General features: G+C 37.6%; 1 protein-coding gene across 4 annotated transcripts in view; it reads left to right on the top strand.

The window, feature by feature from the left end:
• Positions 1-13,378: 13,378 nt before the first annotated feature.
• The window catches only part of LOC140242053 (uncharacterized protein ZK1073.1-like), an 81,214-nt gene continuing 71,021 nt past the window's right edge, over positions 13,379-23,571 (top strand). Inside the window, exons 1-2 of one of the 4 annotated variants that reach the window (XM_072321807.1) lie at positions 13,379-13,462; positions 13,857-14,117. In XM_072321807.1, the coding sequence (XP_072177908.1) occupies positions 14,100-14,117 (18 nt within the window). In that variant the 5' untranslated portion in view covers positions 13,379-13,462; positions 13,857-14,099. Of the gene's footprint in view, positions 13,463-13,491; positions 13,619-13,856; positions 14,118-22,480; positions 22,953-23,571 lie in introns of those variants that run through there. The other 3 variants (XM_072321806.1, XM_072321808.1, XM_072321805.1) reach the window with 3 other exon arrangements.

Below are 23,571 nucleotides of genomic sequence, written 5' to 3'. Positions count from 1 at the left end.
TTTTGAGTATGTTTGTATGATTGTGTGTTTTTGTTTATATCTGCATGTGTCTGTGTCTGTGTGTCAAGGCATTCGTGCCACGTAATTGGTGCTGAATGATACGTCTTTACACACGATGATTCATCAGTCTGGTTGGCAAGGGAGATTTGTCAGTGATGGCTTCTCCTTACACTTAATGTGTGTGTGTGTGTGTGTGTGTGTGTGTGTGTGTGTGTGACAATATCCAGCAGAGAACACACACCTCAGGCTGAATTGAATATCATAAAAAAAAAGGGGGAGAGACAGTGTTGAATGTCATACACTGTCGTTCTTTTAGTATGAACAAACATTGATTTCATAAGCGTAGCCATATCATTATTGAAAGACACAACTTGAATATAAAAGAGAAGTGAGAGGAACTGCTCAAAATGAATTCTAAATGTATTGCACCATTCTGTAATTTTAGGAAACATGTCTCTCTGTTTATTAGTCCAGTGGTAATAACACACACACACACACACACACACACACACACGCACGCACGCACTTTCCCACTATTTAGGTGATCCGAGTATCCTCTCGGATCACCTTCTGTATCTGTACTTAGGTGATCCGAGTATCCTCTCGGATCACCTTCTGTATCTGTACGGATTCTTTGTTTTTCTTCTTCTTTATTTCTCCTCAAAAGTTGTGCAGAGGTTAGCTCAGAAAGTGCAATGCCTATCAATTTCAAAATTATACCATGTATGCATCATGTCCCAAAGACGACAAATCTAATGTATCACTGTGATCAGTCGACCGTGACGTCACTATGACGTCATTATATGAAAACACATTCTCAATCATATCTCATTAATGGAAAAGAATTTTTCAATGAAATTTACGTTACATATATTTCAAGTTATGCGAATTCTGCTCATGTTCTCAAAATTCATATTTTCTCTTAAAACGTGCGCGTACGCGCGCGTTAAAATATTTGTATGCTCCAATCGAGCTCAAATTTTTTTTGCACACGTTTCAGACCATTTGGAGCATTTTTTGAAAAATTGAAAAAATCGGACGGACGCGTACGCGCGCGCACATATGCGCACACACAGCTCATATGCAATTGAAATTTCCCGTTTTTTCACACGGATCGGATGTCTGAAATGTCAAGGAATATTTATACCAAGTTTCAAGTCAATCCGACTCAATATGACGTCATACGGGCCCGTCAAAGTTGAAATTCCGCGCGCGCGTCAATGGCGATATACAGTGCAACTATGCCAAAAAACTGCCAATTTTAAATCCGATTTTACTCGTCAGGATGGACGGTGACCCCCCATTTTCTTTACATATTTTGAAAGCTGATGAGTTGTACATGTCATTTCATGGGGTGGTAATGCTGACAAAATGATTAAAAGATAGCAAATTTCTTAATAAAGTAAAAAAAGTGAATTTTCAAAATGACGTCATCAAATTTCAAGTTTATTCGAGCATATCTCACTAGTCCTTTGTCAATTTTCACCCAGATTTCAGTATGTTGTAGCTTATTTAATGTTCTTACAAACATAAAATAACAAAAATTTGATTGGATAACGGTATCACCTCGTAAAAGTGGATTGAAAGTAATCTTGTCAAATTTGACCAGTTTACGTGTTATCTCTATGGGAGTGCAGTTTTTCTGGAAATGAAAATTGACATGACTATCTTTATCGAGCACTAGCTCATTTACCCTTCGATAAATTTCTCCCAGATTTTAATATGTTGTAGCTGAGACTTTACGCTACCGTAAGTGTGCCCTTCATTTTTTCATACGCTGTCGGGATCACGTCAAAATTTTTGGTTGAAATTCAGGCTTATCTTCGATGTGTTGAGATATTTCTTTCTTTCTGCAACTTTCTTTGCAATAACTCAAGAAAAACGGCCTCTATCACTTCCATATTTTGGACATGTTAAGTTCATGTCACGTAAATCATTTCATAAAATAACAACTACTTGATCAGACATCATCTTGGGTATGTAAATTAGGGTCAAAGGTCATAAGTGTTTCATCCTGTATCTTAGTGAATACATGTTCTATCTTTCCCATATTTTGCACACGCAAAGACCGTATTACAAGGATCATTTCACAAAATAACTACTTTTTACTCAGATGCCATCTTGTCTGTGCAAATTGAGGTCAAAGGTCATATGTACTTCTTTTTGTATCTTCGTTATGACGTGTTATCTCTATGGGAGGGAATTTTTTTAAATGTGAAAATTGACATGATTGTCTTTATCGAGCACTAGCTCACTTGACCTTCGGTGAATTTCTCCCAGATTTTAATATGTTGTAGCTGAGACTTTACGCTACCGATAATGTGCCCTTCGTTTTTTCATACGTTGTCGGCATCACGATAAAAAACTTGGTTGAAATTAACGCTTATCTTCTATGTATTGAGGTATTTCTTTCTTTCTGCAACTTTCTTTGCAATAACTCAAGAAAAACACGCCCTATCACCCCCATATTTTGCACATGTTTAGTTCATGTCACGTACATTATTTGATGAAATAACAACTACTAGATCGGACATCATCTTGGATATGTAAATTAGGGTCAAAGGTCATAAATGTTTCATCTTGTATCTTGGTGAATACCTGCCTTATCTTTCCCATATTTTACACACGTATAGACGATGTCGCGAGAATCATTTCACAAAATAACCACTATTTCATCAGATGCAATCTTGGGAGTGCAAAGGTGGGTCAAAGGTCATATGTACTTGTTGCTGTTTCTTCGTTATAGTGTATGCAGAATTTGGTACCAAACATGGCAGATATGACTCCCTTTGCTAAATGAGAATGCAAACATCACACGGCCAATGTCTCTAAACACAGATGGAACTTGTATGGTCATGCCTATTGCAATAAGGACTCGAATCATTGATTAAAAAAAATCGGATCACCTTAATTTGTCAGTGATGACAAATTACAATCTCTATTTTTTTTTCAATTCCTCCATTTTACATAATAAAATGTACAATTAAAAGTAAATGAACCTCTTTTTAATCAGTGTTTACAACAAATGTGAAGTCATGTTGATTGTTACACAGAAATCAAGAATCTACTTGTATTAATAACACCAAAGAATAAAACAATAGCAAACAATAGATGGAATGAAACATTCAAAAATGAAACAGTGTATGAAAACAGTGTCTTTAAAAACAAAAGAAATAACAAGAAAAAAATGAAATGAAACCCGGAAGTGGCACCAGAAATATTTAGTCACGCCCCCCCCCCTTTACAGAATTCCTGGATCCGCCCCTGCAACCCTATCCATCTTCCCTGCCCACGTTCGCCTCTCTCAGGAAGCTTTATTCCATAACATGTCTCCCTCTTCCTGTCCTTATAATATATTTTCATGGTTCCCTGCTCACATCAAATATTTACAATATCAATAAATCAAACAAAGAAACAAACAAAACAATAAAACATTCAGTGGAAATATCCTAAGAGATAAACAATCCAATACCAATTCCTGATATTATGATCATCTTTACCCCAACTATTTGACGTAATAATGTAGCATTATAATGTAATATATCATATCATATCATATAATATAGTATACTATAATATGATATGATATAATATGATATAATATAATATAATATAGTATAATATGATATAATACAATATGATATAATATAATATAATAATATAATATAATATAATATGATATAATATGATATAATATATTTTATACAATTATTATTACATGTACCATTATGTATAAACAAACTCAGATATCAGCATTACATTACTAAACACTACCCCTACTTTGAATATTTCCATATTAATACATATTCACCTAAATGTGCACTGAAACACACACACACACACACACATACATACACGCGCACGAATGAGGATGTTTGAATCTTATAGTGATGATTCACACCCCCTCTCCCTTGGGGAAAAAATAATCTGAAATTCCTTAGTGCTTCATACAGAGCGTGTAGGTTAGTCAGAGTATCAAGTAACATTTGGCTAGGGATAGTTTCGTGATTTTGACCCGGACCAGGGCGTTATATCAACTAAATTAATGCTTGATCATGCCGCTCAACGGGAAATCTTTCGCCCTCCTTACCCTACAATTATGGTGATTATAATGATGGCAGTGTTTGTGAAGCATCGTCCATATAGGATTTCAACGGGCTTCTAACGCAATCAGTCCAATACCTAGCCGAGAGTTCCCCCATGAATCCAGCAGATTAACTGGCGCTGAGTGAATTCTCCATCGAGACCGTGATTAAAGAGGTTGATAGCAAATGGGCCAGGTGTCGGAATATTTGGGTCAAAATTTTACATGAAGATCCCATCTTGTGTATTATGCTGACTATTTAGACACTCAATCGCTGTGTTAAGTGTTAGGGAACGGTATTTACAAATACTGCGCGTTCATTAACTCTTTTTTAGATTGTCAGAAATAAAAAGGCTCTAACTAAGTGTGACTAATTCTTGTGTTCATATCAATGCTTAACTATACACAGCCCAGTCGCTGTAAACCTGTTGTCGGGCTGATCAATGCCTTGATTTCCAATGGCCTGATCTTCAATGGCTTGATCCTTTGACTATCGTTATCATAATTTGCAAATACCCAGACTTTGGCCATCGCAGGCCCGAAAATTCAATATGTTTATAAGCCATTATCTTACTGGGTAAGGTCACGGATTTCATTAACCATATTTACTTTTACGAGTGATGGAACAAACCGTTTATCACTGAAATTCATTGAATTTGCGAATGAATTGCGGTAAAAGATTTCCAAAATGGGCTTTGGTTAAGAGGGAAGAAATGGTTGACAAGCCAACAAAATCTTCAGGTGCAATTTTCTCGCTCCTCTTTAGATAATTTGTTTTCTAACTATATAGGCCTACATTTCCCGCAGTTTAAATCGCCTAACACTTTGTGCGAGACTTGCGTGTGGTTTATCTGTAGAGAGACAGAATTAATATAGGGCAGACACAATTACATTTCATTCTTGGGTTCCTTATTGAGAGGTATGCAACAACTTAAAGTATAACCATAAATCCGTTTTTGAATGAAATCTATATTCCTGTCTGTATGAAATATTACAATAGATCAAAGCACATATTTCTAAGAGTGCAAAACGTTACACTCGAAATGAAAAACTAAATATCACATTTAGACCAGATTGAAGATAACTTGCCGAGAAACAAGAAACGCCTACAGTGTCTCCAGTTCGAGATAAGGGAAGCAGACAAGCTGTTGATACTAGAAACCTCTACCAATATATATTAAAGCATGCATCTTGGAAACTTGAAGTGGAATAAAAATCTCTCGGAAACAGTGATTATGTTAGCAGTGACAACAAAAATCTTTTATTCAAGTGTTACGCTTATTTTCCAAATGGACAAACTCAAAGGTGTTATTCAGCCATTCAAATAAAACGGTTTTGAGACAACTTTCGTTGAGTTTCTGCAATTCTTATATCAGAAGTCATTATAATCATCAATGCTAGTCTTGTGATTGTTAATTCGAATAATAATGGCAATTAACTTGAGGAATTTCAGACCGTTGCCATCCATATAGTCATGACACCACCACGGACCGTGACCGCTGTATAGTTACTCGCTCTTCTCTTCTCTCCAGTGCTGTAATGATGCAACTCTTCCTCTTCACCCTCCTTTAAACACCTGTCACGATGTGATGAGGGCAGACAGCTCCAAGCATCTCATCGTCTCTTTCATTCGCCTGTCCCTGCCTAATTTACAACCACTTTAACAATCCCTTTTTGTATCGCTGACGCAAGTGCGTTCTTACACATTCAATATCGACGACAACGCCGAAAAGTCTGAAAAAAGCTTGCAATTCCGGACATTGCGAATCTCCCCCGTGCCTTTGCGTGACTGGATATCCTTCTGCGAGTGTATTTTATGCTATGTTGTTGTTTTTCTCTTCTTCTTCTTCTTCCTCTTCTTCTTCCATTTGTGTTCCTTTTTTGTTTGCTAGTGTGACGTGCTCCTTTTACTTTTCCCATCAATGTTATATGTAAGGTAATATGTAATCTAGAAAGCTGGTGGAATCGAACGTGAATGAGCATATCCGAGCAGTTTGATACGGGCATGCTATGGCGTACATGCAACTATTTAAAGTAACAGCAAGGGGGAACAAAGATGGGGATAATAAGAATAATGACACCATCATCAATATCTAACCGATGAGATACCTCATTTATCTCCAACTTCAACATTAACTGATTTACATTAACTAACTGAAAAATGGTTGCAGAGCAAATCAAACCTCGTGATCTGAATTTGTAGACCACGTAACACATCTTGGAGGTGTCGGGCATAAAACATGAAGGATGTCACATGCGGAAGGATACTATACTGAACTCGCACTTAACCTTCCCCTGATTAGAATCTATACCTCAGCGAAGATGTTTGTAAATGTTTGAAAACAGACAAATTAGCGCGACGACAAACCTCGCACTAAACGACAAGTCACCATGCAAGTCTACTTGTCACGTGACCAGAATTGGGATAATACCATTAATGCGTGAACCTGCTGAAACCAACGTTTTTTGTTTGTTTGTTTGTTGTTGTTGTTGTTGTTGTTGTGGGTTGTTTTTTTTTTTTTTTTGTTTTTTTGTTTTTTTTGGTTTGCTTGTGGTACATTCTTTCCTTGATATTTTACTCAACTTACTGCACATGTACTGTATCTTACCTTATTAATATTTTGTCTCTTCCGCTTGATTTCCCATTAATCGCCTTCTCTCTTATTCCCTTGTAATCATTATAGGTGTGTTAGAAACCGTATACTAGTAGTTTGGATGTTCAGTGATATATAGGTAATATGTTTTAATATCTACTAGAGATAGTTACACACTCCCCCCAAATGTGTCTACTGGTTTGACTGCTCTTAAAAAGTGCAATTCATTGAATGTTTTGACACATTTACGTAGATTAGTATCTTAATTTCATATGATCTTCTTATGTAGAGCCTTTATACCTTGATGCAAAGTCCAAAGAGCTCATTATGTTGAGATATAACAAGCACGTGTCAGGAAACGTTAATGTGATTTGTTTTGTTTTGTTTTTAATCAATTGCTCTATGTGTAAGCTGAGAATGTGGTGTTTTCCTCAGAATCGTTTATTGAAGATGAATGTTATTTGATAACTTACGGGAGTACATTGTCTGTATAGAATGTTTTGAGATACAGCGATGATTACATGACTTCCCCATGTCAACCTACATGTATTCACTCACTATCACTCATCATGACCGCTTTAGACATGTTTTGGCTGTGCAATCCCACATGATTGTTCCACAGGTCAATTAAAAGTATACATGTCATATTATGCATTGTATCTGAGCCTCCCTGTTTACATATTGAAGCCATCAAGGAAAACACCTTTAGAAGATAAAACCTTTGATATCTTTATTGATTATATCCTTGTTCTGCATGTGTCAGACTGTAAGCCCTCTTTTATAATAAAACTATTTGATATGCATCATAATTGAATCAAGCAAAGTCGGCATTTCTCAAATTGGCACAACTGGGACGTTGAAAATTAAAAACTTCTGATATGAATTGAATAAAAAGTAATCTAATTTCATGGCGAATAATTAAAGTCTTCATGAAGATAGTGAGATACATAGATAATTGTATGATACACAACATTATTTGTTTAATGGTTGATTGTTTAAAAAAGTAAAGTCAAACAAAGTCTTTCTGTGCTTTTGTGTTGCGACTTTTTGACATGTGGTATGACGCTCGATTGTCATATTTCTTCTTTCCCATTTAGCAAACCAACCTTAGTGCTTAATAAGTTAGTCCTTATTATGTCAAAACAATAGTGATTTTTATACAGATGGAAAACGTTTGGACCAACATATCCCACTTGCAAATACGCACAGTATATAGTTGACAAATAGCGTTACGAGAAACTATAATCTGTTATAATTTTTGTTTGGTATACTTATATTTTTATACTGAAAACGCAAATAAGGTAGTAAAGGGTTATGGAATCTGTCTCGAGTGAATGCAGAAACATGAGTAAAATGCATTAGTGGAGTTTCAGGAAAATTTCCCACAAAATTATATTTTTAATGAAAAGTATATACATTTTCTGCTTGTTACTGACATAATTACATTGAGGATAATGTGATTCTTCATACCTTCTGAAAAAGATAAGTCTAGTGCTCTTCCATTATTGGCCACAAAAAAACTAGATTATGGTGAAGTCTATTTATTTTTCGTTACATCGTTGTCCTAGACTATGGCATCACGGATTGTATAGTCTTCTCATCCAGCGATGGATATTTTCCGATCTTCCTAAAACTTCATTGATGTGTTCTACTAATATTTCTGCATTCACTCAATTCACACATATATTTCGGTTTCATTCCTCTTTAACTCAGTGACAATCAAATTTGGTCTGATAGGACAGACTACCACCAGGGGGTCCACCTATACACATTCAATGAACCGACCTCAATAATGAGGACAAAATCAAACCCCTGAAAGCGAGGCGAAGTTCAACGTCCTGGTGTACACGGTGAATGTTAAAGATGGAAAGCAAATACTCCAACTACCTCCTATTGGTTAAATCTTGAGACGCAGTGTTAGAATGAGAAAACCAGTTGTCAATCAACAGCTGAGTCATACATTGACTATTGTAATAGAGAGGGAGTATGAAATAAGCAGTAGGCTCTGGGTATTAACATGGAGGTGGCTCCATGACTTTGGTACGACGGTAGCAGTACAAGTGATGAGTCGTTATAATCGTCGTCAACGTAGTAGTAGAAATGGTAAGATAGTAGACGTAGAAGTCGTCGTAGTACAATTATATAAAATACATAGTACATGGCAGTAGTAGTAGTAGTAGTTGAAGTAGTAGTGGTGGTGGTATAGCAGTTAGAGTAGTAGTATGCCTAGCAACATAGCAATATAAGTAGTATTACATTGTATAGTGGTAGTATAAGAATAAATGGTGATAGCAGGATATAGTAGTAATCAGATAGTAGAAGTAGCGTAATAGTAGTAGTATATCTTAGTAGTAGTAGTAGTAGTAGTAGTAGTAGTAGTAGTAGTGTAGTATAAGCAGCAGCAGCAGTAGTAGTGATGACGGTAGTGGCGGTGATGGTGGTAGTAGTATACAGTATTTGTAGTTGTACTATGATAAACGGTAGCAGTATAATAATGGTAATAGTAATAATAATAATAGTGGCTACTTGTATAGCGCACAGGTCCAACTTTCAGTGCTCATGGCGCTTCAGAAATGAAAAGATTATATAATTATATACATGTATATTTCCTTTTTCAAACATGACAAAAGAGAAAAAATGGCAAAATGGTATAGTACTGCTTTTAAAATATAAAGATATTCGACTTTTTTTTTTAGAATAATGAAAGAGAAGTTGACTGACTTTCAGAAGGCATAGAAACAAAAACGTTAGTAATAAGTAAGGAAAGTGAATACTTGTCATAAAACAATGAAATTTTGTGGATTTGTGGAAATCGTGTGGAGCAGAGTCCAGATTCCTCTATCGACGCAAAATCAAGACGAAATTATATCTCCGCGATATACGCACTTAACACACGATCTCTCGCGGGTAATAAATTTTGCTTTTTCCTCCCCAAAACACGGGGATCTTGTCGATTGATTCAGAAATCTGACGTAATCTCCATGACTCACCGATATTCTTGCTGCAAGATATCGAGAAATATCGTTCTATCGTTAAGTGAGCAAAATGTACATTGTATATACTGTCTATGGCATGTAAGTGTTTTGATCGGCGATATTAGACGTAGACTGTGGCAATTCAGAAATTTCCCAGCAAGCAATGATAGACTTCCAGCGGTGATAGAACTCATTTTATACCACTGATAAATTGCTCTTAGATCATAGGCTACAAGGGAGGCTTTTACTACATAATATCGATTACATATATTTTAATAACCCACTATTATCAATACGAAAAAAAAAGCACAATCATAACGGCCATGCACGCACATGGTTATGAGAGTGCAAATCACAATATCATAAAGATGATCACAATGAAAATTAATAATGCTTCCACTACTGGTGACAGTCATTGTTATTCACTTAATCATTAGTGGGGCATCCCACTGTGTTTATAATGGTGGGTATAGTAGATTAGACTTTTGACTTTGAAAAGAAGGTCCCGAGTTCGAGTCCTGCTGAGTGCCTACTTCCGTGGACAAAGATGTTTTTACCCATTGCACGATGTCCCTCTCGACCCATACAGGCGTAAACGTGGGGAGTAATATACGCTAGTCCGAAGGTTCGTTATTTCGAAACACACAAATTTCCTCTTCAAGTGCAGTTTTCAAATGCAGTTGAAATTAGACATGCATGAAGTTGGAAATAGTGTGCTTCATGAACGGCTTTTGTTAATTTGGTGGAAAACAATCACCTGCACATTTCAATATGCTCTGATCACATAAAATCAAAGTGCCATGAATATTTATAACAATATAGTTTTCATGAAGGTCTATCCAGTTTTTTTTTTTAATATCTCAGTCACATGTCAGTTTCAAAAAACAAACAAACAAACAAACAAACAAGTCTGAATGCAATGACCCTAGTATATGTGCACATGCTCAGATCATAGAACAACAGATGTTCATATCGTAACTGTGAACTGGCATTCGAAGCAAGGCGGGCTCACAGTACACAGTGAATCCCGTCCTACGTCTTGCTTTTTGGGGGTTTTTGGCCTAAAATTGAATCATCACGTGGCTACACAGCATTGACTACTTGGCTCTGCTTCGACTGCTACGTGAGAATTTTGACGTCTCCTCTTGAATCATCCTTAAGATAGGGATCTCCTTTCTCGCCTCTTCCGCAATACGAGGTATACAGTGTTAGATTTAAATCTGATATCCACGTACTTCGAATACTTCCGGATGCCTCTTTTTGTTTTGATGAAATATTTTCGGAACTTTACATGCTGAATGAATGTAGTTCTTACATTTCTCCATGGCAATGCTGGAGTTCGATGATATTCACATTATTATGGAAAACTTGTTGATTCCTTATTATCTCCCAACTTCATAGATTTGAATTGCACATAATTTTCTTCGGTCATTCATCCGACCAATATTTCATATTTTGTTAGGAGACGAAACTTGCCGCTTTCGTGGCAAGAAACTCGAATCGATTTGAATGAAAAACGATGTTCGACTGGCTGGATGTAAACAGGATATCTCCCCCTCCCCCGCCCTCTCTCTTACTCTCTGTGGAGGAAATATTCCTCTCACGCCCTGCCTTCTCGACATAGACCTGACTTCAGGAATCTCTCGATAGCAATCAGAGGAGGTCGTGGTTGATTCCTGACAACGATTCGTCTCCTTAAAGGTTGGAGTCTTCTTTGACACCATTCCAAATTCTGAAAGTTCGTCGGTATGCTTGTTTTTTTTTTTTTTTTTTTTTCATTTTCAGATGTACGAACCTTCGGAATGTTGAACTTTTTTTGTTTTTGTTTTTTTTTTTATTTTCATATATCAGCGAACCTTCGAAATAACGGACCTTATTTCACTTTCGGATTAACGAAAATTCAGAATAACGACCTTCGAAAATACGCCACAAAAATTTGGATCAACGAACCCTAGTCTATTTTCAGATTAGCGAAAATCTAGTATTATGTATACATAATTTGTGTGCTTCGGAATAACGAACCTTCCAGGAACCTTCGAAATAACAATAGTCATTTCATTTCCGGATTAACAAACATTTGGACAATGAACATCTTAGTCTGACCGTAATATCTGACAAGAGAACGCGAATGATGCAGTGATGTTTTCCGCTGTTATTTTACACTGCGTTTCAATTGGTTAGATACTTCGAAATTTCCGCAGGCTTGTTGCGACACACAAAAACCAGGGACCACTTCTGATCGAAGTCCCACATTAACCAGTACACAATACGGATAAAGAAATATTAACTATTCAAAGTAATTTCTATTTTGGCAGTTGTTTTCTAGCGTAACATTTGAATACAATTTGTTTAAACCTGTTAGACTGCCTGATATGACAAGAAAACCATGCCTTGCAAGTATCATGCGAGGGATTTGGAGATTTAATATGCCTATAATCGAATGGTTCATTTTTTTAAATCTTTTTTCTCTCTCTTTTTTTTTTTTTTTTGAAGCTGTGTCGACAGAAAGAAAGCAGACTGAAAATGTGAGCGCTATTTTAGGAAATGATTTACTCACATTGAAAGATCGACTGATTTCGACGTAATTCTTTATAGCTTCAACACAGAAAACAAAGAATTCAAGTTAAAAGCAAACTGGGTTAGACATGGACTTGTGGTATACACCGACCCGACGGTAATTCAGTATATAGCTTGTGTTTTGTTCTTCTTCCTTTTTTTTTTTGATAGCTCCTTGCATGACAGAAACTTAGGAGCCTGCAGCATACCCTTAATTTTAGAAACACGAAGATGAATATTCAGAAGTATATGCAAAATTACAGGGCAATTTTGAGGAGAAAATGTGATGCGCTTTGATGTTTCATACGACTATCGTATCGAATATAACTTTGCGCCAATTATGATAATTTATTTTCAATAACGATCAGTAGTCATTCAGAATGTATTTTTGCTATGTAAAAAATCCTCATGTCTCGACTTTTGTTTCAATATATTGATGAAGCTTTTTGATGTATCGTTTACACATTTTGAAGAGGAACTGATACAGAAGAGATTTTTTTTCCCCAAAATGCATAATATAATGGACACTGTCTTCAGAGCGTTCGTATTATAATGAGTTTCTTCAACCCATAACTGTTATATACAAATCAGCCTTAAAATCAATAGATAATATCTTATTTCGCTGTGACTTCTGACCTTTAAATGAGGAAATAGAATGAGGTAGATAGAGAGAAAAGAGACTTCCCTCGAATGTAAACAGACTTCGTGCCAAATCAAAGAGTCTACGATTCATCGTGGGACCAGTGGGATGAAACAGGTGTCTTCTCAGATCCCCACGTCCCCCTGAACGTCGAAATTACCCCTCTCCATCCTCCGACTGTTTGGTGAAGAGTAATGCAAGAGTCATTCTAAAAGGGAAACACCAATCGTGAAGGGCAAATGTCTACTCGGAGTAATGAGCAAAAGATTACTACTCCGCTCTCAGAATGACTCGTGCCATTACTCAGTCAATATTTGGGTGTCGAATTGTGTGTATACAAACACAACACTGCCACTGGGCAGACGCGCGCAAGAAATAAAACCCTCTGGAGTCCCCATACACACACGCAAACACAAGTCAAGACGTAACAAGACCCCATCCATGCTTCCAATAACCTACACTCGTGGAACTCTAGAATTACGTGACGACATTAAGTACACAGCAACTGGCGGCATTACAACGCCGCAACAATCAAGTTTAAGTTTGCCTCCACCCGGCCTTGCTTGCAAAAATGACGCGGAAGACTACCCCCAGCGGAGCACGTACTCCACACGTTCGTCCTGTTTGTTGCGCATTCGCATATTCGATCGCCGCGTAGACGCACCGCAGCCACCGATTCTTCGATATCTTGCTTTGACGTCTGCTCGAGCTTTGTCTATTATTGTATTACTTTTCCTTTCGGATTATTTGATTTCCTTTCATACTTCACGTATGTATCCGCGACACTTTAGTGTATCATCTCGCCGTATCTTGAGAGCGGAATATTTCATTCTTCGTTAATGATTAATTTAGCCCCTGCTCAATGACGCTTATCTCTCCTTCATAGCTCTATCAGTCTGACCCTTTCTTAATCTGGTCTCGCGCGCTTTCAGAGGCCCAATTGTGTGAAGTCTCATTAAGATTTCTCTGTGTATCATTATCTGATAAGTGTTTTTCTCTCTTTCCAGGCCTCTCGCGCCAACCAATTATTGAGCATTCGTTGCTGGCAGACCGACGTGGCGACACGGAACGTTGCTTCTCCAACCCGTACAGACATCGAAGGAACATATTATGAAATCGGGACACTACAAGAATTCGCTTTAACTCTATTGTAACCAGGATCTATTTTGAGTGACTAAAGGAGGTATATAATTGCTACAACCGGACTGTGATATCTTGCACTCGCTGTAAAGACCCATCATCACCCCACAATGAGCAGATTACCACTGGTAAGTATCATTGTCGTTACGAAGGTATATTTGAAAAGTGAAATGTTGTATTATCAGTGGTGTTTTAGCGGACCCGCCTTGGCAGGGACAAGACAGAAAAGAATGCTAAAACACTAAGACAGTGTAGTGCAGTATTAGTCGTTTTTGTTTTGCGGATGATTCTCTGCTCAATCATGTCCAGCTATTTCGACGCCATCCAAATCATTTCGGTGTATTTTCATCCCTTCATAGGCCTACCGCGTCATTAATGCTAGTTGTGACGTTTGTTAGGGGAATATAATTGCTTAATCACTTGGATATTTCCTTCTGTGCACTTAGTTAGCGTTTGATTGCAATTTAATGGTCCTATAATCCTTTAGCTCTTCGTGAGATGACATTATATGGATCGGATGATATGGATTTCTGGTAAAGGACATGCCATTCAGGGTTTGTGGTGTCTTTTAAACATTACGCCTTTTGTCGAGATTTTTTTTTTTTTTTTTTGTCGACTGTTTGCTTTTTCTTTATAGATACGTTGTATACTTGTATTACAAAGAGAATCGAAGCACGGGATCACTTTGTTACTGCACCAATGAATGACTTCAAATGAATTGTGCATTGTTCTAATATCCTCTTCTGTTAACTAAAGTCCATGTTTGAACAAGGACGGTTTGAACTGGCTGTATGTTTTCGATAAGCATCGCTCGATTTCATACACGTATAATAGCTCGATAAAGGAGGTTGAATCTGGTTGAACGTTGAGGGTGGAACACCTCGAAGTTATGCGTTTAAAGCATGCTGTCTATACAGTATATAGCAAAGTTAGATAGTTGTTGTTGTTTTTTTCTTAAAACATGGAAAGAATAATCAAACCAAACAGTCGCTGCGTGTAACTAATGCTTGCCTTGAGCTCACCCAGGACGGAACATAAATACAGTTCAAGAAAATGAGAGAGAGGGAGAGAGAGAGAGAGAGAGAGATGAGATGCTGAGACAGTTTGAGAGAGAGTGGATACCTTTGTTTGTTTGTGTGTGTGTGTGTGTGTGTGTGTGTAAAATCGCTCCTGTGTACAGTAACTTTATTTGTTGACCCTCTGCGTTTTACATTAATTTCGCTGTCCATATAGTTATGTGTGTGGAACTTGTGTATATTGACTCCTTGGCACAAAAAAAAAAAAAAAAGGTTAAGCGAAATTAATGTACCATTTTTTTTCCCCTGATAGACCGCGTACTGATTTGGCATGATGACGCAAAAACAACAGTAATTGAAAAGAGTTTGCAAGTAGGTGAATGATTGTTACAGAAATACATTCTTTTTTTAATTGTTCATGATTAATGATCAAAGCCGAATTCACATAAAATGCACCACAATTACAACCAAAAACACCCTATAGGTCTTGGGCGCCTTTGAATGTTTCTACAGATAAATGGCGCTATATAAATGCTGTTTCATCATCATCATTATCCTTGTGGATAGGGAAGGATGGTGGATAGTGACCCTATTGTTTTGGTGTCTTAACCCGTCGAGGACAAGCTGGATTTGCTATAGCATGCATTTTCTACAGACACCTGCCTGAGTACACTCGGGACAAATCTGCGATGGGTTAATGAGTAATGAGTGGACAGCAAACCATTTGGACAGAATGAAGTGGCGAGACGATGGGTTAGAGGTAGATGAGTCCTGAATTACTGTAAACTCCCTTGGCTGTGTCACCATCAATCTCAGACAACCAGAGTGTTTAGTTTGAGAATGAAGGGAGGTATGGATGAAAGGACAGAGTCCGGAGATTGGGGATTGGGAGGTGGGGGGGGGGGGGGGGGCTCTCCGAGTCGTTGCTGAGATGGAGAGGTGAAAAATACGTGGCGCTTGGTATTCAGAAGATTGTAAGTGCATCCTAATGGTAAAGGAGCGAGGTGTTCAGTCTAAAGGACCCCGAGGACACACTGAATGTTGCTACGATGACACAAGCACGAACGATACTCTTCTCTTATGGGGATCCAAAAAAAAAAAAAAAAAGCATACAAAAAATGCTTACATTATTATAAGGCACCATTACACTTACCAATTAAAGGTATTCTATAATAAATGTTGGTTGGTATTCCGTCGAAATAAAAGCAATCGTGCAAATACAGCAATCTTATGACACATTTTTAAAAACAATAGAAACGGCTGGATCGCCTCACTCAGCGAATAGCCATCAAGACACGCTGTTTTACATGAGGGCCCAGTTTACATCGTAAGTGAATACATTCGATACCATTGTCATTATGACATAATATGGAAGAACAAAAGAAAGAAAACAAACAAACAAACAAACAAACAAACAAAGGTGAATGATAACATTTAACGTTCACAAGCTTCTTTCATAATTACATGAATTTATATGAACTTTTTTTTTTTCGTCGGAACTATATCTAGTAATTTAATGTCCCATCAGATGGTATATATTCAGTGTAATATATACACAGATTTCCTCTTTGTGTTGAAAAAAAAATACACTGAGTTCCGTTGTTAAAATCGTAAAGAAAACAACTGTTGAACCAGAGCTGCATATGTATTTTTATATAATGTATTATTGGATGTAATGATTTTCGGTAATTGTGCACATAGATCTATGCGGTTTTGATTATTAACTCATGTCGGCCATAAGTGGGGTTTCCAAAATAAGAGGAAAAGATGATTCAGTATGGGTTATGCAATGAGTCAATAACAGGTGCATTACTCTCTCACTGAATAGATTAACTCTTGTGTAGACAATATTGAAGCCCCCCCCCCCCCTCCCCCTCGCCAATTCATGGCTTAGTCCTAAACCGAACAGGTTTACATCGGGATATAATAGGGGATTTGTCGCTTTGAACAGTCAGCATTTGGATTTGGGAAATATCATTATTTGTCAGTGATTTGGGATCTATGAACAACGACAATAAATAAAGGTATTAGGCCTATAGAGGCCCTGTTAAAAGTTTCGTGATAATGATGATAACTCTATACGTACTTTTAGGGTGTTCTTGCGATGACGTGCATGTTTGTGCATTATTGTGTGTATGTGCGCACGCATACTGTATGAAGAAGATTTATAACATTGACTGTTCGTGTAAAGACGATGATCGTATGTAGAGAATTGTAGGACTACATGCATTGTACTAATAGTATATAATTACACGCTGATGGCTATAATTAATTTTGAATATGAAACGCGTAAAAGACTGATAGCCGACCAGGCGGACATTAAAATCAAATGCATCTGATGTAGCGGACGCTGCTGAAACTGCTTACAACCTGTCATCCACTGGTTTGGCATGCAGTGAACAAGATCAAAAGATCGAGCAATGCACGGCGCAAACGTCTCAAGTTACGCCAGTTCAGCGTCATTTATGATTTATGAAAATTGCCAGTTTCCATATATACGTTATGTAGAGCATCAGGAGTAGAATCCCGCATGTGTTCTGGGCATACGTCATGGATCAGAGCGATGAGCATGATTGGATAAAGTCGCGCTCTTTGGCATAATTAATGATCCGGAGGAAGATGATACCAACCACCTGTGTCCACCAGACCGTGACCATCATGATGGAAAGTATCCACCCCCCCCTTTTTTTTTTTTTTTCATTTTGCGCGTTCGCCTTATCATATGGCTCTAAGCTTCGAATGTGATCACTATGTTCCTATATGACATGTGTCCGTGATTAGTGCTTTGTGTTGTGGCGAAATAATATGCTGAATATCACAATGAAGTTTAGAAACATCCTAATGCTGAAAGTGTCATAATATGGGAACCTCTCTTCAGTAAAGTTTCGGCCTTGTATTTTCACCATGGTTGGCTGACGTCTGACCAGAGATGCCGCTATTTATACATGGTAATTTAAAGTTGATCATTCAATCGTAAAAACAAGCCGATAGAGGAGAGCGATAGGAACCATGTAAACATCGCCTCGTGGTCACTCAGATCGGATGGCGCATTTAATGCGTGACGTTAACGAAAAGGGTTGCTTTTAATAGTCTTGTACAAAAACAAAAACAAAAACACTTCTCTTTTTTTTTTTTGCTTTATTTCTAAATGTTTGTTATTTTTTATTTTTTACTGGAGGCTTCTTGTGGGAGGTTTACCACCGGCTTTGGAATCTGAGAGGAAGGAAAGGTATAAGAACCTGTTTGAAATTATAATCATGTGCTTGAAAAACAAACAAATAAACAAAACAACCCTCCGTCGATCGAAACGACTTAACACTGATTCACTTGCGAACTGTCATAGATTGCCAGATCACCCCGGAAGTGTATAATATATATATATATATATATATATATATATATATATATATATATATATATATATATATATATATATATATATATTCTATGGTATCATTCCTGCATAAGTTCCCGCGGTCAACATTATTGGAATGACTGCACATCATAAACATTACTCTTGTCAAACACGGAAGGAAATTTGATGAACTCAATGACATAGAAATAGAATGCATGTTACTTGTAAATAGTTACATATCAAAGTCGGTATACTAGTGGTGTCGACATTTGTATTTTAAGCTGCTCCACATTTATACTGCCATGATTATAATACACCCCATGCGAAAATCAAACCAACTGAGTTACCATCACCTTTGGTGCATTCATAACAATCACTGATTGCGTATAATGATTAGGACCAATATACTTCAGTGTACGGTTTGTCACCAAATTTGAGTTTCCTCCCTTAGCTATCCGCACCAAGCTCGTGGCGCCTCTCTGCCCTTTAATACACGAATTCACAAGCTGTCTGCGCACACGCATAATAATGAGTGTGCCTCCCTCTGTCTCGGCCTCTTTCATTTTTAGTTTTTCCCCCTTGTGGTATCAGTCGATCGCATTGGCTGCGAGCGACGATCGCTGGGTTTAGAGGGCATTCCTGGCTACGATTTCACCTCGGTGAGGTCATCGGGTGAAGGCTTTAGGCTCCTATTTATGATTACGACCAGATATCGAGGGGAGTTTATCACACGCCGGATTTGAGCGTTTCCACGTAATCATTTTAAGTCTCCTATTTATATGGCGTTCCATAGGCTGCCTTCTGCTTCTTCAAAGTATCAAGGTACATTCTATTGTCTCTCCAACTCAATTTGTAATTGTCTCATGATAGAACTGTCAGCAATTAAGAACATTCCTGTACATACGTTTTCGTTTTCCCGAGTTTTCAGCGTTTATCATTAATCTTTTGATGCTGTCATCTCAGTGTAATCGAAACGAACAAACCATATAGAGTATTTGTGATGAAACTTCAAGGTGTTGGCTTATGTCATCAAATTAGATAATACTAACTCCCTCTTGATTGATTTTCATTGCATGTTTTGCGCACAAATCCATGTAGTCCTATAAAAGTCTATCAGTACTTTATGATTCTTATGATTAACTAAAAATTCTGCTCACCCCCTCCATATTTTCCATTCTCTTGCATCCGTTTTCCACGACATCGATTATGAGGAGTAGCCATGATAATACTGAACCCATGAGCATCTATACAATATACTACAGTACTCGAGTCGGATGTTATGCCCATGATATCATGGCTTCCACTCATACACTGAATGATCGGTATCTATTGCCGATAAAGGGCAATTTGTCAAACAATTGCTATATAAAAACAACTTGACGCAAGGATATAAAATAAACTCAACGCCGTCAAAACAATATTTCCAGAAACATGGGCATAGTTAATCGATCGTATGGTATTCCATGTTTCATTATCCTCGTCATCATAAAAGCATCATTTTCATCAACATCAACATAGTCATCATCATTATCATTTTTTGTTTCTTTTCATCCGTCTCCTTTTGGTTTCATCTTTCAATCGTTTATAGTTTTCGTTTTATTCATCTGTTTAAGTCATCTTTCTCCTGCCTTTATTCTTCCTGTCTTGCCATATTTGTCTTTGTCTTATTTTCCGCCTTCACTTCCATCATTATCTTTATGCTCTCTCTTTTATTTTCATTTTTTTCTCATCTTCCTCCGCATCCTCTACAGTTTCTTCGGCCTGTCTTCAGATGCACCCTCTTTTTGTTTTTGCATGCTTTGTGTGTGTGTGTGTGTGTGTGTGTGTGTGTTTTTTAGGGGGTTGACCCTTGACGTACAATCAAGGTAATAGAGGATCAACAATCAATTGAAAATAATTCATGCTGCGCATAAATCCATGCAGACAACTTTATTCTAGAGGTCAAGTTCCAGGACGTTTCTGCCACAGGTGTCTATCTCTGCTTCATATTATTGTCACATAAGGCGTTTGCTGAACCAGACCCTCTACAGGTGATGCTTTTGAAGCTCGGGTTTAAAGATCGAGACAGCACTCGGGTGGTCGCCATGGAGAGTCTCTTGTAAAGAATTTTATTAATTACATAATTTGAATTCATTTTCCCATGGCGATGGCTTGCCCCCGAGACTTTTGCCATAATGACAGAACGAACTACTCTATAATTGTGAAAACATATTATTGACTCATGAGGCAGAGAAGATTATTGCCTGTTTTTACACGGTCCGGACCGACCAATACTACCAATGGCAATTGACAGAAAGGTGGTGTACGCCCTCATGTGACCGTCATTGTACAGCAGTAGGAAGGGTAAGTCTGATTAAAAGACTGACTTATCTGGTGGTTCTCACCTTCTAAAACTCTTCCTCACTCTTACCTATTTTTTTTTTTCTTTTTCATGTACACTTCATGGGTCACCCTATACTCTTCTTATTAGTGGCGAAAATTTGTACCAAATAGAAATAATTAATCACGTCACTGCAAAACATTATTTGAAGTACACCGGACTGCATCACTATCTTACAGTACATGTAACTTAATAGTTGTAGATCATCACATTGCCGTGTTATTTCTATCGTGAAATAACGAATAATACAAATTATATATGAAGAGTGGACACTTTCACCTGCATTTTCTTTCCTTTTTTTTTTTAAATATGATCATACAATGTCGTGCTGCAATCTTTATACAGGTTTTGGATTACTAGTATCAATTCGCTGTTGCAGCACTTTCTTTTCTTTTCTCGTTTATCTGAACCACAAAGGAAAGTGTAACCTAAACATTAAAGGGATGGTATAGTTTTGGTTGAGACAAGTTTCAGGTTTCCAAATCTTCTTGTGAGATAATGAGAAATCTCTTATGAAATATAAGAGCATATCCACAATTCTGAGATGAATTTAAAGTTTATTTGACGAAAAGTAGTTTTGAAATTGGTGAGATATTCAAAACAAAGCGTTCCATAAAAGGTGAAAAGGTGGGACCCAACTTTTATTAGGATCGCTTTGTTTTTCTTTGTTTTGGGATATCTCAGCCATTTCAAAACCGATTTTCATCAAACAAACTTGAATTCTTCAGTCTTAGAATTGTATGCTCTTCAATATGGCTTATAAGTATCTCATATTAAAAGTGTGATCCTCATCTCCACCAATACTAGTAGGCCTACTACGGTACATCTACCATACACAATCATCTGTTTTGAAACCTTAATCTTAGGCATCAGAGAGGATGTAGCTTGACCTTTTACAGAAGCTCTGTTTCTCTCCTGCTGTTATTGTTTATCCATTTATTTGTTTTTCTTCTATGTATTATGGGTTATTGCAGTGTTAGTGCAATCCATGCAAGGTTGATATAATGCAAGGGCTAGCACGGGGTTTGCAAGTCTGGAATAAAAGACTATTTTGTCGCTTCGGTTACTACTACAAACTTTATGTATTGAATTGAGCAGCACAGCCCTGAAGTGACCTGCACGTTTTGAAAAAAAAAAAATGTTGTTGTTGTTGTTGTTTTGTGTTTAGTGACGTTTCCCGTTCTCTATAGAATATCTACGCCAAACACTGCTCTATAAATTTTCTTCCCTTCTCTTTTTTTTTAAAGATATTTTTCCACACAAAAAGGTAAAGATTGTAATAGGGGTCCTTGGTCAGCTGTCGCTATACGTCTACATACTTGCCTGCTTAAAAGTTATACATGCATCTGTATTATTTCGGAAAATTGTTGTTGTTTTGGTTTTAATGGCTTGTGTGTCACTCAAAATTCAGTACTTATCACTAGTATTTACGACCGACTTCAAACTAGCCTTTTGTCAAAGTCCTCTCGCTGTATGATGAGACTACGAGAGGGCAGCCTTGACAAGAGACTAGCTTCACCACCACTACCACCACCATCAACAGCAACAACAACAACAACAACAACAACAACAACCGACTAAAATACTTAGTACTGTATTCAGACTGAGGGTGTGCGCCTACTTCGCACGTTCCATCCACCCACACCATCGTCGACGCGTCGGATCGGATCGCGTGTTGTATGTATGCAGTCGAAAGTCGCCTAGTATAGTACAGTTACAGCACAGTGCAGTCAGTCTGCAGTGTGCTGGTGGTGTAGTCGAAGAACCTTACCATCGATTCGCGATCCCGGGCCGTGGATGTGCATATCAGTGACCGCTTGAAACAACTTGAGAATTCAACATAGCGAGGCCACATTCACTCTTTCTGAGTCGTCAGGACAAAACAGGCTCCTCACAACATAACGTTGCACATGTACGTGAACATTGTATTTGTAGCGACTTTGCTCTCAGACAGCTAATAACGTTACAGTCATCAGTTGCGACGTCGCTATCGCCCAAATACAAACCTTTGATACAAACCATAATTTTGTATCGCGTACTTAGTCGTAGGTACCGCTCTGCAGCAGACGGGCAACACGAGGACTACCCATCTTGTCATCCGACCTACCTGGAACTGTCTGAGATAACGCTAGTAGTTGCTCCTTCACAGGCTTCAGAAATGGCAAATTCTAACCAAGACGCCCAATCTCCAACTGTTGCTCCGCAACCTGTGGTAGGAACACACGCTATGTTATTTTCAAGCTCGACTTTGAGCCTTTGAATTTTCTACTTTTAAGCATCTCGCCTGCGTTGGGATTTGAATAAAGTGAACTAGACTAAACCGGTAGTTCTAACACTGTTAGTGAAAACAGAGCAGATGACTCTAAAACCAGAATTGACACTGTCACTGGTTTGTTTTACCTAATTAATGCCTGAAATGTTCTTTACTATTGTTAGATGCCTTGACTCCTTGAAATGATGTGGTGTAGAAACCAGCCCAGTAATCAGTATTATTGGGAACTCCAGACATCTAAAAATGTGGCGTTATTGATTGGTTGTTGTTTTTTCTTGCTCACACTTGTTGTATTTATACTAACGTTAGGGCCTAACGTTAGATCTATAACGTTAGAAATCTAACGTTAGACCTGTATCAAGTTACGCTACCATTGCATTGACATTGTTCCAAATCAGTTTTCATTAAAATTTCTAGTTGTTTAGATCTTAATTTAACCAGTTACCTGTTTGTTTGTTTGTTTTTTCTCAGAGCTTTGTTTGCTTGCTTGTTCGTTTGGTTTTTTTTGCCTGTACTGTAGCCTGTCTGTAGCATCAGTTAGATACGAATTTCTTCTAGA

Source organism: Diadema setosum, chromosome 18 (genome assembly GCF_964275005.1).
Source record: "Diadema setosum chromosome 18, eeDiaSeto1, whole genome shotgun sequence".
Taxonomy (NCBI): Eukaryota; Metazoa; Echinodermata; class Echinoidea; order Diadematoida; family Diadematidae; genus Diadema; species Diadema setosum.
This window is presented reverse-complemented; position numbering and strand designations above follow the sequence as displayed.